This window comes from Gossypium hirsutum, chromosome A05 (genome assembly GCF_007990345.1).
Source record: "Gossypium hirsutum isolate 1008001.06 chromosome A05, Gossypium_hirsutum_v2.1, whole genome shotgun sequence".
Lineage (NCBI taxonomy): Eukaryota > Viridiplantae > Streptophyta > Magnoliopsida > Malvales > Malvaceae > Gossypium > Gossypium hirsutum.
The window spans coordinates 30,754,233-30,770,903 of NC_053428.1; the positions used below are offsets into that span (position 1 = coordinate 30,754,233).

General features: G+C 31.5%; 3 protein-coding genes across 6 annotated transcripts; 1 reads left to right on the forward strand and 2 right to left on the reverse strand.

Moving 5' to 3' along the window:
• Positions 1 to 3,368: 3,368 nt before the first annotated feature.
• Positions 3,369 to 4,649, forward strand: LOC121229047 (uncharacterized). The gene is made up of 2 exons (XM_041112185.1): positions 3,369 to 3,789; positions 4,183 to 4,649. Exons 1-2 carry the CDS (start codon positions 3,537 to 3,539, stop codon positions 4,296 to 4,298), a joined length of 369 nt encoding a protein of 122 aa, XP_040968119.1. The 5' UTR covers positions 3,369 to 3,536; the 3' UTR covers positions 4,299 to 4,649.
• A 528-nt stretch (positions 4,650 to 5,177) lies between these two features.
• Positions 5,178 to 7,500, reverse strand: LOC107905222 (uncharacterized protein At4g08330, chloroplastic). Of its 2 annotated transcripts, none has more exons than XM_016831817.2 (2): positions 7,012 to 7,500; positions 5,178 to 5,800 (listed from the first exon to the last, which is right to left on the reverse strand). In XM_016831817.2, the coding sequence occupies exons 1-2, from the start codon at positions 7,083 to 7,085 to the stop codon at positions 5,404 to 5,406; spliced, it is 471 nt and encodes a 156-aa protein (XP_016687306.2). In that variant the 5' UTR covers positions 7,086 to 7,500; the 3' UTR covers positions 5,178 to 5,403. The 2 variants fall into 2 exon arrangements, with proteins under 2 accessions (XP_016687306.2, XP_016687307.2); XM_016831818.2 differs by lacking the exon at positions 7,012 to 7,500 and adding an exon at positions 6,354 to 6,980.
• Positions 7,501 to 7,985: 485 nt separating this feature from the next.
• LOC121229048 (TLC domain-containing protein 2) lies at positions 7,986 to 10,692 on the reverse strand. Of its 3 annotated transcripts, none has more exons than XM_041112188.1 (3): positions 10,209 to 10,692; positions 9,131 to 9,371; positions 7,986 to 8,499 (listed from the first exon to the last, which is right to left on the reverse strand). In XM_041112188.1, exons 2-3 carry the CDS (start codon positions 9,359 to 9,361, stop codon positions 8,185 to 8,187), a joined length of 546 nt encoding a protein of 181 aa, XP_040968122.1. In that variant the 5' UTR covers positions 9,362 to 9,371; positions 10,209 to 10,692; the 3' UTR covers positions 7,986 to 8,184. The 3 variants fall into 3 exon arrangements, with proteins under 3 accessions (XP_040968122.1, XP_040968121.1, XP_040968120.1); XM_041112187.1 differs by having other exon boundaries at positions 9,447 to 10,623; XM_041112186.1 differs by having other exon boundaries at positions 9,131 to 9,667; positions 10,209 to 10,618.
• Positions 10,693 to 16,671: the final 5,979 nt, after the last annotated feature.

Sequence of the window (16,671 nt, forward strand, 5' to 3'; positions counted from 1 at the left end):
AATAATCAATTAAGCCATTATATAATAATAATAATTAATTAATTAATTAATTAATTAAGCCCTCCACGTCATCATTTATCAACATGAATAGTTAATGGCCATCAGAGACTTCAACAGAAACAAGAATTCAAGGGGTCAATTGGTCACCAATCATGATTCAAAGGGTTTAATTAGATGCACATTTTAATAAGGGATTAATTATTTTTTTAAAATTATTTTCCAAGGACTTATTTAACATTTTAACTAGATAAAAAAAGTGATTAGAAAGGAGGAAGAAAAACTTGAATAAGCAAATATAACTAGAAATATTATTTTTTAGAAAAAATAAATAAATTAAATGTCTTAATAACAATCTAAAAAAAAATTTCCTTTAAAAATGTGCCAACTATATAATTTATTATTTTAAAACCCCTTAAAACTCAAATGATTAATAGTAATAATAGAAGTGCAAAATACCCATATTCAATATAGAGTTGAAATTAGAAAGCAAATAAAAAAAACCTATTGTGCCCAATTAATCCCTAATTCCTATATTAGGTAGATTACACATGAATTTAATTAATTATAATTTAGTATAGTTATTTACATAAAATTTTAATTATAGTTCAAATGTAGATATTAAATTTTAATTATAATTCAATTATATATATTTAAAAAATAAATATAATTATTTATTTTAATATTTGAATTAATAAAATTATATATATTGCATTCATATCATGTTGTCGTGTTAGGTCAAAAAAAGTATGAAATAGTGAGTTGGAAAAAGACGATACAAAGAAGCACATTAAAGAGGAGATCGGAGAGGATTATGATGATGTGAAATTGGCTTAAAGCCGACCCTAAATTGAAACACCCCCTGCTTCTCCCCATGTGACTATTACTTTTATTGTTTCCCTTCACGTGTTTAATGTGTACCTCCAATTTCATATACTATATATGTATCTTATGTTAAATCTGCATGCTATACATTCAAGCCATTCTCTTTTTTATTTTATTTTATTTTATTTTTAAAAGAATGGTCCAATTTTAGTTGCTGAAATTTTAAATTTTATTTTTAACATAATTTGGTACTTTAACTTTTATAATATTATAGGTAGTCTAGATACTTTATTCGAATTAAAATGTTGACATACACATGTTCGACTATATAACCTTTTAATTCTTTTTTCAATTTATTGATGGTCAAATTTTAATTTTGGTCCTTATATTTTATGCTCAATTTTGATATTTGATCACTATGTTGTAATATTTGACATAATTTGATACATAAATTTTTGTGATGTCATTATTAGTCTAAATACTTGATTCTGATTAAAATGTTGATGTAAATGTGTCTAAATACATAGCCTTTTACCTTTTTTTTTTGAGATTATATAGCAATGGTCAATTTTCAAATTTTGTCCCTGTATTATACTCAAATTTGAAATTTAATTTTTATACTTTAGTTTTTTTATATAATTTGGTACTCCACCTTTTTTAATATCATTACTTAGTCTAAATACCTTTTTTTGATTAAAATGTTGACGTAAATTTTTAAGAATCATAAACACTTTTAAAGTTTCTTGATAAATTCAAGTCTACTAGATTGTCATTTTTTTGTTACATGGCTACGAATATCATAGCATATTTTGAAATCTGAATTTTGAAATCTAAAAGTAGAGGGACTAAATTCCATGAAATAAAAGTATAAAGACTAAATTTCTAGTTTTTGAAAATTACAAATATTTATAGTATATTTTAACCTAAAAATATTTATATAAATTTAATATATATATTGAAAGTTAATGATGGAGAATAGGGTTGTTTGGGATCAATCCCAAGCTCTCATAACTACAACATAGGGCTCTTACCATTAGGCTAAGAGGTTATTGGCATATAAATTTAAGGGAAAACTTCCTAGTTGGTCACTCAATTTTTAAAGCACTTTTTATTTTGGTCACCTAAAATAAAATCCTTACAATTTGGTCACCCAACTTTTAAGGTGCTTTCATTTTAATCACCCAAGCATTAAATTTCTAATGGTGGTTAATTGTAAATGCCACATCATTTTTGCACTTTCATTCTGGTCACCCAACTTTTAGGTCGCTTTCATTTTGGTCATCCATAAAATATCTTTTTAAAATATTGATTGGGATAAAAAAATCAAGGATTAGAGTGAAAAATAGTATAAACAAAATAATACAAATTTTTTTTTTCAAATTGTACTTGTTTATCCCATTGCTGAAAATTCTAAATTTGGGTTTTGAAATATACAATTTTAAATATTAAGATTCAAAATGATAGTAACAAATTGGTTTACATTATTAATGGATAAAATTTTTTCAACAATTTATTTAATTTTGGTTAAAAATAATAATTTATTTAATTTTTTTTGATGTTTTGAAATTATTTTTAAAATTTGTCAATGAAAAATATTGTCTTTAATAGTTTTCCACGGAACACAAATTCCTTTTGATTATATGATTTTGAATCATCCATGCTAAGCTAAAAGTAAAGAAAAATTCTTAAAATTAATTAATTTTATCTTCCATTCCAAATGAAACTCATAATTTTTTTATTATCATATATATCTTTACCCAAATGTAGAACAAGCAATTAATTTAATTAATTGCAAGTATCTTTTCCTATACTTTTACATTAGTATATGGAAGATTCGAGATTATATAACTAAAAAAAATTATATGTCATAGATAATTATTAAATATGAGTTATTTGAGTTGATTTTGTTAATGATAATTTGGAAACATAAAATAAAATTTTAAAATTTAAAAGAAGATTAAATTATTTTCTTTTTATAACTAGGGGAGGGGGAATGGGTTGTGACTATCTTATACTTATAATATAATGCTCTTGCCATTAGGTTAAGAGGTTGTTCGCTAAATGAATTAATTTTAATATTATAGTAACAAATTGCTTAACATTATTAACGGATACAAAATTTTCTACAATTTATTCAATTTAATTCAAAATTTTCTATAATTTATTCAATTTAATTTGATGTTTTGAAACTTAAATTTTCAATATTAAAAAAATTAAATTTTTTGACAATGAGAAAAAAAAGTACAAAATAACAATTTTTATGTATTAGTTTAGTTTCTACCGCTTTTTCACATTAATCTTTAATTTTTTTTACCTCAATCAATACCTTAAAAAAATATTTTTTAGGTGACCAAAATGAAAGCAACTTAAAAATTGGGTGATTAAAATGAAAGTGTTAAACATGATGTGGTGTGCACAGTTAACTGCCATTAGAGATATAATACCTGAGTGATTAAAAAAAAGTTCCAAAAGTTAGATGATCAAATTGTAAGAATTTCCAAAATAAAATCCATTTTAAAAGTTGGGTTACCAACTATGTAATTTAACCTAAATTTAATATATTAATAGATTATGCTCGGTACATTTTTCACATATGACTATGTTTTTTGCATCATATAGGACATTCTTACTTACATTCTGCACACAAGAAAAGGCTATTGATCAGTTTCTCTCTTGAAAGAGTTAAAATTCCCTCTCTTTGACCCCAAACGATAATGAAAGACAGTTCCTGCTCTTATTTCCATCCCAAAGAAGGTGTCGGGGTATGCCCTTTGTGCTTAAATGAGAGGCTTCTTATCTTAGCTTCAACCACTAGCACTGCCACCCATAGATATGTTCAACCTGTTTCTCACATCAAATCTCCCAACTTCTTTGCTTTTACCTCTCTTCTCAATCGTCTTCAGTTCAAGCATTCCAAATCTCAAACTTCTTATGATCCTGATGATGCTGCTTCAACCCCTCAAGCAGGTACTTTTTCCTATTTCAACATAGTTCAAGCCCGTACATTTACCATTTAATTGTTGGACCATGCACTTCATTCGTATCAAAAATCATAAAGACAAGAAAGATCATACAATTTTTCTACTCTCAATCCACTACGGGGCCTTTTTTTCATGTCATTTTTTGCTAAATAATGTTTTCAGCATATAAAACTCAGGTAAAGATAGCTTTCCTTCTATATAATTTTAGTTTTTTAGGGATTTAGACCTGTATGAATCAATTAAGCTAAATCCCGAGTTTGACATCACGACATAGATGTCGGAATTCAGCCTCCAAACTTGTTAGATGTCGGTTCTTAAAGGCAAGTGTATGAAAATTAGGCTAAATTCCGGTTTCATGCTCCAAATTTTACTTTGGCAGACTCCTTTATCTCAATCAAGTTTGAAGAGGACGGTGTTGGTTCACGGGAAACAGGCGAAGTTACAAAGGTCTCACTTGAGCACTGCACCAAGTCTTGGAACCCCCCCCCCCCATGACCCAGAATCAAAGGGAGGTCAATAAAAGTGTGGTAGAACAGGTCAAACCACTCGGTTTGCTTAGGTGGCTAAAGCGGATAGGCCAGTTGTTCCAACTCATCGAAAGTGGAAGAGGTCCAGCAAGCCAAAAGTGTGCCACATTGGCAGCAAGGTAGAGGGAGCCAAGGTGATGAAGAGGGACTGGATAAGGACTTTAACAAAGAAGACCAAAGAATAAAGAGTTCCTTTTTTGTTATGCTTTGTTGTATAGAAAAGGGACGCAAAAGCTTTGTCCACTACTCCCACTATATCAATTTGTGTCGTCGGAGAGTGCTTTCGGCTTATAAACTACAACTCACAATAATACTTGTAGATGATGCCTCTTATTATTTATTCCGGTATAAATTCCAGTCGGTGTCGATTTTACCAGAATATGGTGTATAAACTGGTACTAAAAAAATTAATTTTAAATTAATTAATTATTTTAAATTTATTAAATTATGAATTGTTATATATATAGTATGAGATAATTTATTATTTAATTTATGAAATAATTTGCAAAGCATATTAGAAAATATTTTATACAATTGATGGATTTTTTTTTAATTTAAATTTACATACGGTGAAATTCAAACTTATACCTAACATTTTTAAAATCTTTTCTTTATCACTTCAACCAAAACTTTATTTTTTTATTAGTATTTTATATTTGAGATTTATTTAATTTTATTATTTGATATCTATAAATACTTTTTATATACATATATCAAATGTTCTTTTTAAGTAGCAATAGTTTCTAAATGACAGATCGAAACAGACCAGTATCGATATGTACTAAAACCGATAAAAATATTAAATCTCATAAGTCAAAATTTACATTTATAAAAATTTTGTTTGTACTTTGAGGAGACTATATTTTATGTTTGATTTAAATACTTCAAATCTCATATCTATCCTTGCTACTGTATTCATATCAGACAAGTACCATTCTATGATACCGAGTCTTCGAGACAAAGAAACGGAGAATGGGGGGACTCAAACACTGTAGAAAATAACAATCCGACAAGAAAACGCTTCACGTAGATAATGCAATTACAAGAATGATGAAGACAGCATTCTAGTAGAATCACATAGAATGTGGAGTGCCGAGCTCTTCGGCAAATGAAGGTTGTAGGGCTCGGATTCGAACATCAAATTTTCTACGAGTAGAAGCTTCATTACTGGACAATGAATCCGATCCATCTAATACAAGAGGGTGATCGGAAGTTCTATCATCATAAGCATTTCCAATATGGTTGCCACACTTGCGGCAAAGAAGCTTGGTTCTACGGCGGAACAAACCCCACGAATGCTTCGAAAAGTAAGGACCCCATCGGAACTCATCAACTTGCATAAATTTGCTCTCATCTATACTAAAGAATGATATAATCCCTCTCTTTATTGATTTTCCGTATTTAGAGCCAATTGTTGCGGTGTTTCGACTAGACGAACTTAGGTTTAGCTCATACCCACAAGAACCACAACTGCAAAAAGAATGGTTTCCACCATTTTATCCTCAGGTGTACATTGTTAAGAAAAAAAAATCCAAGTGTAATCTGATGCTTATACTACAAGATCAGGACGTTCACCGAGTAAGGTATCGTAGTTTGTAATACTTGGCGCATCGAAAAACCATAAAGAAAGAAACAAACATTAACTTTGGTTTCCACTTTGAGATGCTCAAATGGACGACAACTAACTAAAAGTAAACACAATGACAACAAGCACATTGGAGTTTATCGCCTGCCTTAGTAACCGACCAAATATAGAAAATTAAGAACTTTCAGTAGATGCCAAAGGTAGAGAAATCAAATAACAGCTCAGCAACCGATGAAAAATAGAATCCTCAGATGTTTCATTACCACATATCTATAAACTATCAAGCATGCTAGAGAATCTGAAGAATTCAAAGTTACCATAAACGTTTCATAACTACATATGTACTGACCATGAAGCAAACTAGAGTATCTGAAGAATTTGAAGTTACCATAAATGCAAAACAACATAGATAATCAGTTCTTGAACATCCTAATATACCTGTAAGATAAACAGTTTTTATGGTGAATATTATCGGCCATTAACAACCAGAATATTATCCCAAGAAAAGAAAACCACACAAAAGTTAGCTAATTCCGAATCCCAGCCTCCCCAATCCATAAATTTTGACAGTGATCAAGTATTCTGCTACTGCTGCAACATTCTCATTGACCGACCTATGTTGCTCCGACTCGGACACATATTCAAACATGAGTGGATATAATCATTCAAATACACAGAAAAAATTAGTAAAAGGAAAACAAGGTAGGTACTTTTTATGTGATCTTTGAAGATAATAAACGTGTGTATGTATATCACCGTTGTCACAGCAAGTGGTCCCAATAACCAATCTTATCAAACTCCAATTAACAGTTAATAATTAACTCTTGGTTAATCTAACCAGTCCCTTACTCTACAATCAATGGAAACAAAGCTAAAAACATAAAAACTTTACACAAATTAACACAGTTAGACACAGTTAACAAAGTCAAGTTCCTCCATAAATCAACAAAACAACAACAAACCCAGAAAGAGTTATCACATAACAAACAAAACACAGAAATCAAAAACTAAAATTTTTAAACATCCAATTCAACAAAAAGAAGCAATCAAAATTCAGGCCCACAAAAGGAAAGAAAGAAAGAAAGAAAGAACAAACCTGTAAGTTACGTGTCTTTGGGAAGCAGAAGAAAGAGAATGATGGAGATTTCCAATAAACATCGATTTCTCCATTGGGTTTTCTCCTTCCACAGAATCAAAAGCTCAGACAATGACTGTGACGGTGATGGAGATGAAAAAAACCCAAGCTCTAAGTTCTAATTGAGGGGTTAACTGTTGGGTCGTCGGCTTAGAAACGTGTCAACCTGAATCAGAAGTGACGTTAACGCCTATTTTTCAGGGCAGAGTTTTAGAATAATCAAAAAGGGAAGTTCCAAAAACAGCAGGTGTTTGTAGAACAGCAAAAACAAGGCTCTTTGTTGAAAATGGAAAATTAGTTTATGGCTGTCCTTTTTGACGTGATTTATAACCCAAAAAAAAAAACAAACAAACAAGTAGGGGTTTTTTAAGAGTGCTTTTTTTTTTTTTTGCAAATTTGGAATATAATTAGCTCAAAGTATAAAAATTCACCTAAATTTATTATCATATCAATTAAAAACTATTATGCCATTTCTCTAACATAAAATTAATTGATTAAACCAAAAAAATACATTACGTCACAATAAGGACATTGGTCCCGTACCATAAAAAATTTACATCCGATTTAAGCTCATTAATATATCTTTAAAAAATATAGTTTTTCTTGTAAATAAAAAATGATATTTAAAAAAAATATTTTTATATTAAACTTTTAAATTATTTTTACTAATTTAAATACGAAATATTTATTTTTATCTAATAAAAAACGATTCGATTTTAACTTATATTTCATAAATAAGTTATGATTTCTCAAATTTTTTTTTGCTTAACAATAAAAATAATATTTATTATTTGCATTAATCTTAATACAAATTGAATATCATTGTTGGTTTCGATATTTAAAACCGCTAATATGGAAATTTAGTTGGTAAAAAAGAAAATACAATAAATATTTAAGTGAGAAATAATAATTTGGATATCCCATCATAATTTACATTTTCATAAAAGTAAAAGACATCCATTACCATCGTAATTTACATTAAACATGGTTTGGGTATGTTAAAGTCAACATATGTAATATTTTCTCTTGTACATAAATTTACAGTGATACCACATTTTGAACTGAAAAAGAACTTCCTGTATGAAATCAATGGAAAACAAAATGATAGCTTTAAGATTGAACCAAGTCTTTCTGTCATTCGTGGCGTTTCGGATTATTCTGCTGTGGTTTCTTCTCTTTCTTGAAAGCGTTGAAGAGGTCAATGCCGAGAAAAGCATTAAGCAAATTCATTCCTGCCATTCCGAGCATGGCAAGTGGCCATTCGATACCCTTTTCAAACTTGGAAGCATCTTTGATTAGCTTTCCGGTAATCAGAATGTGTGATACGAGTCTGGTGAAAACAAACATGATCCAATTAAGAATCCATTCAACCTTCACAACTCGGCTCTCGGCATCACAGACACCGGCCATCCGCCTCAGTTTCCTCACATGTAGAAAGACGGAATGCAGCTGCAACGTTGGAACAAAAGGTTAACCTTTTAGCATTCCAAAACAACGTCAACAACCTTGCTAGCATTGCCATTAATAAAAATTAAAACTTCTCCGAATCTAAACATGATTTTGAGAAAAACCAATTAAGTTGCCTACAGTTTTCATATATCATAAACATCAATATAACAATGAAGCACACCTCATCCCAATTCTTTAAAAAGATAGGGCGAAAAAAGATCCCTCATGTGCAACCTATGTTACTCAGATGCATATGAAGAGACGAATTCAAGCTGTCCTAACAAGACATAACAAGATGTATGCCTCTCCAATGAAAATCGGTATACCCGCCACATGTTGAATTTTAACCGTTTCCCTAATCCAATTACTTAAATGTGTATAGCTTAGAGCTTTAAACTTAAGGAAATTATGCTTCATTAGGTCCATCCTCCATATTTGATAATTCAATGCACCTTGAGACATGTCCCATACTCCCATCTTAGTGACTACCATACAACACTGCAAGCTACATATAAGTTAAAAAAGTGTAATTATTTATCTTGAACTATAAACACGTCCTACTAAAATTATGTTTCATTTGCAACCTGTATAATTCTTTCAACTTTTTGGCCAAAAAGGAATTGAAACATACCTCACAAATGAGAGTGAGAATAAGATAGTTGATGGTTATATGTCGATACAATGCAAGGGTGAAGCAAATAAGGAGTACTAGATGGTGGATTAAGATGGAAGGGATAAAGCCACTATATAGTCGGTACTGCAGCATATCCTGCTGATCATACGCGAAGTAACCACACGAAAAGCAAAGAGCCTGGTATGCCCATGGCCAAGTACCCTCGACAAGTTCCTTATGCTCAAACATGCTCTTGAAACTGGTTAAGGACCATTGATTAAGCAGAATGAAAACCACAGCAGAGAAAGTAGATAGAAAACAGAATTTAAGAAACCCGATCAAGGAACAAAACCACTCGGAAACATGATGATTGAGAAGATGAAATGTGCATATGGATAGTCAGAGCCCATGTTGATACACTATCTTAAAGCACGTTATCCTTCACATGGGAGCTCTTGCTTTCATCCTTAAGAAGTATAGCTTACTCATTAAAGATGTTAAGATGCTCTTTACTCGGCGTCGACTTGCTGCACCTCTCTTCATCGAGTAACAAGCCTATGAAGATTATCTTCAATTCACATATATATATTGGTTTGTTATCAATACAGATTATCCAACACCACCTAAGCTTGAAGTGATGTTCTTAGCCATACATTCCTATGTGTATATATATATTTGAAATTTCCAATTTGTGCAATTTAAATTGTGTCTTTTAATTTATTTAAATTTAGAATTTACATGTTAGTCACGAAATTAACTCTTAAAATGTAAAACTCAAATGCAGTGTTTTTGAAAATATATATGTAGGCCTTTAAGTCCAAAACATCCAATTTCTAATATAGATAATAGTATAGATAATGTTTCCTAAAAGTAAATTCAATAAAATGGGTCCAAAATAGCTAACTTCAGACCTTCTAAATTCCCAAGAAAAAACAATAAAAGCCAAAAAAGATAAACCCCAAATCTCTGCTATGATTAAGGAAACCTAAGCAGACAATAAAGCTAAATAGACAACAGAATCAAGGAATGAAAAAAGATACAAAAACCCAAGTCAGAAATATGAAATCAGAAAGGCAAAAGTGAAGGGAAGGGGAACCTGAAACGGAAGTAACGGCAGAGTGAAGGAGAGAAACAGAGGTGTTAACAAAGAGAGGGTCACGAGAGACGGAAAACCTAATGACCCAATTGGCAAATTGGTAAAAGCAACCCCCAGCAAAGATGTAAAGGAGGTCCCTCCGCTTGTTGAAGAGGATTTGGAAGAAAACAGAGATCACCCAGAGAAGCAGAGTTGCTGAGAAGAAAGTGGACACTTTGGTGGCGCTGGAACTTTGATGTGTTGGAGGCATTGCTGTGGCTGTTTGTGAAACAAGAATGGAAGGAGGAAAGTGAGAGAGTTTGCCGCTTTGAATGCTGAAAAAGGAAGGAAGATTAGATTGCTTTCGTAAACGCGCAAACTTTACTCCGCCTGTCCACTTGTCGAATGTGCGGCCCCGTTAGAGCATAGGGACGTTAAAGCCTCACCCCTACAAATTAGGACATGTGTTAGTAAGCTACTACAATTGGATTTTGAAATCAAGTTTGGCTCACTCGAACTTCTAAACGAGGGGGTTTTAACTTGGATTCTATGAAATAAAGAAATTATCTCTTTGCAAAATATATTGAATTTGTGAAAGAATAATCCCATGTGTCAAGAGTTGGTAAAGTCGAGTCTTCTCAAGAAAAATTAAGATTGGAGACATTTCAACATGCTACTCAACTTTTTCGACTTAACCTTGATGTTCTTATAGCGATTTCTTGCCTAATGTCCATTATATGGTATAATCACGTTGTGAAAGTTAAAAGGTACCGCATTATGTTAAAAATCAAAATCGAAATTTGGTCATGGTTAATCTGATCAAAATTAAAATTTAATCATTATCTTATAATATTTGAAAAAATAACCTTAGATTCATGTTATGTAAAGGAGGCTTTATATTTTATAAAAGTTGAGGTATTAAATTATATAAATGTTTAAAAGATATTAAATTTTGAGCATAGTACGAGGACTCAAACTCAAATTTGACCATTAATATATAATCTAGGAAAAAGTAGAGTGATTATGGTTGAAATTAAACCATTATCTCATATATAGGAAAAAAAAACCCTTAAAGCTTAAAATAGAAACGAAAAAAGTAGATAAACCAAAATACGTATACAATAGTTTTAGGGTTGGACAACTGTGTATAAGTTTTGATTTTATAATCTGAGCTATTAAACAAAAATAATATACGAAGGTTGAGACTACGTCCTCCTTCCCCTCCCTAAACTTCAATAATAGAAAGAGAATTAGATATGTGACAAAGGGGTTATATTTACAGTTGAGATTAATATTGGTCAACATTTTTTATATATAATTTACATTGTGAAAATACAAAAATTAAAAGCATGTTAAAAGATTAAAAGTGAATCAAAGTGGGCATCTCGTATTGGCACAATGCACAAATATGACTAGTTTCCAACCACTTAACGATACAACCATCATGATAACCATGGCCACAAGGCATCCAAGCAACCTCCTCGCCTTCCACAAACTCCTCCAAACAAATGGCACATTCATCCCCCCTCTTCGTCATTAGATCCCATTTAACCTTTTCCAAACCTTCAATCGATGACCTAATGCCCAAGATTACGGGTAAGGGAAAATCGATGATCCAAAGGTTTCTTCATATATGAAGTAGAACTCTCTTTAACCCTAATGCTCACTCTAAAACAAGCAAAGTTGGTTCCTTTGAAATAGATTGAGGCCACAAATATTATCTCCCTGAAGTTGCAGTGGAACAGATTGAAGTCACAAATCTTATCTCCCTGAAGTTGCAGTGGAGTAGATTGAAGCCACTAACCTTATCTCCCTAAAGTTGTAGTGGAGCAGGTTGAAGTTACAAGTCTTATCTCCCTAAAGTTGCATGGAGCAAATTGAAGATAGCAAATCTTATCTCCCTGAAGTTGCAGTGGGGTATATTGAAACAATAAATTCTATACCTCTAAGGTTACAGTGGGTTAGAAAGAGGCTATTTGAAGAAGATAAACACTAAGAAGCCAAGATTCGGCGAGGCCGGGCAAAATTGGTCGTTCTTAAAAGTCTTTGCCCCATTCTCGTTACATGACAACGAGAAAAGAGGGGCAGCTGTAGTAGGCCCAATTTACCCGGCCAACTAAATCAAATAAAACTCAAAGTAAAACAAAATTTTAAACAGCCCAGTTGCAAAAATGTTAGGCCTAAGTTTATAGGCCTAAAACAAACAAAAACCCTAGAGCTCATGTCTCAAAAATTTCAGAAAAAACTAAAAAAACCCTAATCCTCCTCTGCGCCGCTCCTCCCTTTCAAATGCACACCGCTCGAGGCGCTTCGTCTTGAGGCCTGATGCGCATTTGCCACTCTTGCACCAAAATGGCAAAGGCAAGGGCCTCCGTCCCACCGTTGACTGCGCATCATCACCTGTAAAGAGAAAGAACAAAATGACAGCAAACACAGAAACATTGTAACACCCCTTACCCGTATTCCGAGCCTAGAATAGGGTACGAGACATTACCGAACTTAATATGATCAATTATGTAAAAATCAGCCATAAAACTTCTTCTAAATTAAAAACTTTCATACATATGTTTAACGTCCCTTATATGGGTCTACGGGGCCCAAAACATACATTTAGGGTGGTTCGGGATCAAACTGTAAACATATGAAACTTTTGCAACACTTAGAAAATTTTCACACTTTGGAGAGTCACACGCTCGTGTTTTCAACCCGTGTAACTCTCTGTTTATAACTTCATCACCCTTGTTAGTCGTATACCTCATATAAATAACAAGAAACGTGTATGGGCTCAATTATCATTAAATTTTTCATATATATATACACAATTTCACGTTATGTAATCATGCAACATATATCAGCCATATCTCTGTAATCTAAATATATTTTTATAACAACTTATCTTGATTTCACACTATTTCATATTTAAGCTTAAATAACCAAAGTATTTAAAATATCATCTTTATGCAAATAGTACACATGAGGTATATAATTCCATAATTATGAATAAACACATTTATCAAACATTTTCCATATTCATATATCAATGTCTCATGTCTCCATATATCAATAACTGTCATTTTCACGAATTCTGAATTCAATTTCATAATTATTTTCCTCGTGTTCAATTTATTCCATGTCGGAACTTTATTCATTAAAACATTTAAATTATCAATACATATGGACATTACATTCAATATGAACAATTTGTGATTTATCAACCAAGTTCTATACTCATATCTTATCAACTCGTACTTCCTTGTATTACATAATTCCATGTAACACTTACCAAACTTTGTCAAATTAGTGAACGTCTTACGGAATTGAGTACTTCGTTTTCTCGATGCCATAGTTCAACTATGGTCTTACACATCTTCACATAATGATGCCATAGCCCAGCTATGGTCTTACACGTAATCACATATCACATATCGATGCCATAGCTCAGCTATGGTCTTACACGTAATCAAATATCACATATCGATGCCATAGCCCAGCTATGATCTTACACGAATCACATATCTCACTAATGCCATATCCCAGATATGGTCTTATACAGTAGCATATATCACACCGATGCCATATCCCAGATATAGTCTTATACGGAAATCACTTGTCACTTGTAGCCGAAGCTACCACTATTTACTGATCAGGTAGCCAGAGCTACCACTTTTCACTGATCAGGTAGCCGAAGCTGCCACTTTTCACTGATCAGGTAGTAGAAGCTACCACTTTTCACTTGTCATTTGTCCTTGATCAGATAAGTGTAGCCGAAGCTATCACTTATCACTTTCATTTGTCCTTGATCAGATAAGTGTAGCCGAAGCTATCACTTATCACTTGTTGCCATGGTCCAACCATGGTATTTTCCTTCAATTCATATTGTCACTGAACTGAAATGCTCAGCTTGATCATTTTTTCAATTTTCATGCTTTTACATTATTCATGATTTTATCATCAATACATATGAAATAACACATCATGAAATTCATAAATTAACAAATAATCACTAAAATTTAGCCATATAAACTCACAAGTTCAATTTTTGTATTATACCGATAATCATAATTTTATAATAAATATTCCAAATAAAACATTATATCATTTCTAATCCAACACTTATCGATTATAATCGGGCATGTGACCAATTTATACACGAGTTATTCATATATTTTTCCTCCTCCTCCTCTCCATCCACATCCTTGGTATAAATAACACATTTGTAAGTAACCTTATTCATAATTTTCACTAATTACTTATGTGAATATTCAGACTATCCACCCGTGTCGTAGTCACTAAATTATTTATATCTGGAGCTACGGAATTCAAAATTAAGATCCACTAATTTTCCTTGAAACTAGACTCACATATATTCTTACCATAAAAATTTCTAAATTTTTGGTTGGGCCAATTAATACAGTTTATTCATTGAAGTCTCCCATGTTCTGCTGCTTGACAGTTTCGACCCTTCTTCACTAAAAATTAATTATCTCCTCGTACAGGATTCTAATGATGTTCCCATTTGTTTATATTGAAAATAGACTCATTCAGGATTCTAAACATATAAATTTAAGCCCCTAATTATTTTTATCCAATTTTTTATGATTTTACAAAGTTAGAACAGAGGAACCCGAAATCATTTTGACCTTGTCTCACAAAATTTATCATATCTCATGATTTACAATTCCATTGCTTACATCATTTCTTCTATAAGAAACTAGACTCAATAAGCTTTAATTTCATATTTCATTCATCCTCTAATTCAATTTCTACAGTTTTTGGAGATTTTTCAAAGTTAAACTACTGCTGCTGTCCAAGACAGTTTTAGTGCAAAATGTTGATTTCCATTTTGCCCCAAATTTCACAATTCATACAATTTAGTCCTTGCTCAATTAACCCCTCAATTAAGATAATTTTCTCAATTAATACTTTTCCTAGACATTATAAGTTATTTCATAACTATTGAAATTCAGAATTTCTACATAAAACTCTAATTTCAAACTCTTTTACAATTAGGTCCAAAACATTCACTTTCTATTCAATTCTTTCAATAAAATCAGCATATAAACAATTTAAAGCTCTAATTCCATGCCAAATCATCATATACTTCCACAAAATATTTATAGTAACTTTCAATTTCTTTCATAGAATCAAAAACTAATGAATTTAACAAGTGGACCTAGTTGTAAAAGTCACAAAAACACAAAAAATTCAAGAAATAATCAAGAATTTAACTTACTTGAGGTAAAAATATGAAAAACCAGCTTAAGGGAACTCTTCCATGGTGTTATTTCTAATGAGAATGCAGAAAAATAAAGAGAAATCTAGATAATTCCACTTTAGTCCTAACTTTATTAAGTAAATTTTGCAATTTTTCAATTTTTCCCTTAATTCTACTTATTTTCTTGCTGATTTCATGCCATTGCCGTCCAGCCCAAAGAGACCTTGAGTCTATTTCCCTTTTAAACCCTCTTTCTTTTATCATTTAAGTTATTTAATCATTTTCCAAAATTTTGCATTTAATACAATCTAGTCCTTTTTGTTCAATTAACTATCAGAACTTTAAAATTTCTTGACGAAACTTTAATATTGACTTATTAACACTCCATAATTATTTATAAAAATATTTATGGCTCGATTTAAAATTTTTGAGGTCTCGATACCTCGTTTTCGATTCTAATTATTTTAATATTTATTTTTAGTACACTATTCACTACTTCAAAATTTTTCCTAACTTCACATTTAAATTATACTCACTAAATTAATAATATTTCTTACTCATTTGTCGGATTTAGTGATCTCGAATCACTGTTCTGACACCACTGAAAATTAAGCTATTACAAACATCAAAAGCAAACAGTAAAAAAAACAAAAAAGAGAGGATAAACGATGTTGTAAATCGGCTATAAAAGCCTTAAAAACCACAATGTAATTTTTTTTACGGACACAAGATTAATCAAAAAGGAATACAAAAATTCCTAAAGGTTATCTTTTTATTATATTTTAGTTTCTTACAAATCTATTTTTAAACAAAATATATATAAAAAGGGGAAAAAGGGTTGAAACTTACCAGCTTCTTCGTGTCTCGCTACTATCGGAGGTTTCCTCTGTTCATAAAAGTCATAAAAAACCTTTGGGGTTTCATTCGGGCTTCGAAAGAAAGGCATATGAGAGGTCGTAAGGTAAAGAGGGGCGTCGACCATTTTTTTCTTCTTTTTTAGGGTTTTCGCCCTTAGATCTAAACCTAGGTTTAAAAAAGGGATAAAAAGAGGCATCTTCCGGCCACCGTGTACTGCGGCACCGTCGCAAGTGATCGGTGGCAACCACGGTGGCCAGTGGTCGGAGCCAATGCCAAATCTAGGACTGAGAGAGAAAAATGAGAGAGCTTTTGAGTTTATTTTTTATGTTGGGTATGAAATGATTTTTGGTGAAAATTTTGGCTTATATAGACATTTAAAATGACGCTGTTTTAGGGTTGGCTTCAATAACC

Excerpts from the sequence above, each read along its gene's own strand:
- LOC121229047 (XM_041112185.1), top strand. The coding sequence starts at position 3,537 with ATGAAAGACAGTTCCTGCTCTTATTTCCATCCCAAAGAAGGTGTCGGG. Across the intron at positions 3,790-4,182 it reads TGCTTCAACCCCTCAAGCAG|ACTCCTTTATCTCAATCAAG; the intron begins GTACTTTTTCCT and ends TTACTTTGGCAG.
- LOC107905222 (XM_016831817.2), bottom strand. The coding sequence starts at position 7,085 with ATGGAGAAATCGATGTTTATTGGAAATCTCCATCATTCTCTTTCTTCT. Across the intron at positions 5,801-7,011 it reads CAAAGACACGTAACTTACAG|TTGTGGTTCTTGTGGGTATG; the intron begins GTTTGTTCTTTC and ends TTCTTTTTGCAG.
- LOC121229048 (XM_041112188.1), bottom strand. The coding sequence starts at position 9,361 with ATGTTTGAGCATAAGGAACTTGTCGAGGGTACTTGGCCATGGGCATAC. Across the intron at positions 8,500-9,130 it reads TTCTCACTCTCATTTGTGAG|CTGCATTCCGTCTTTCTACA; the intron begins GTATGTTTCAAT and ends CCAACGTTGCAG.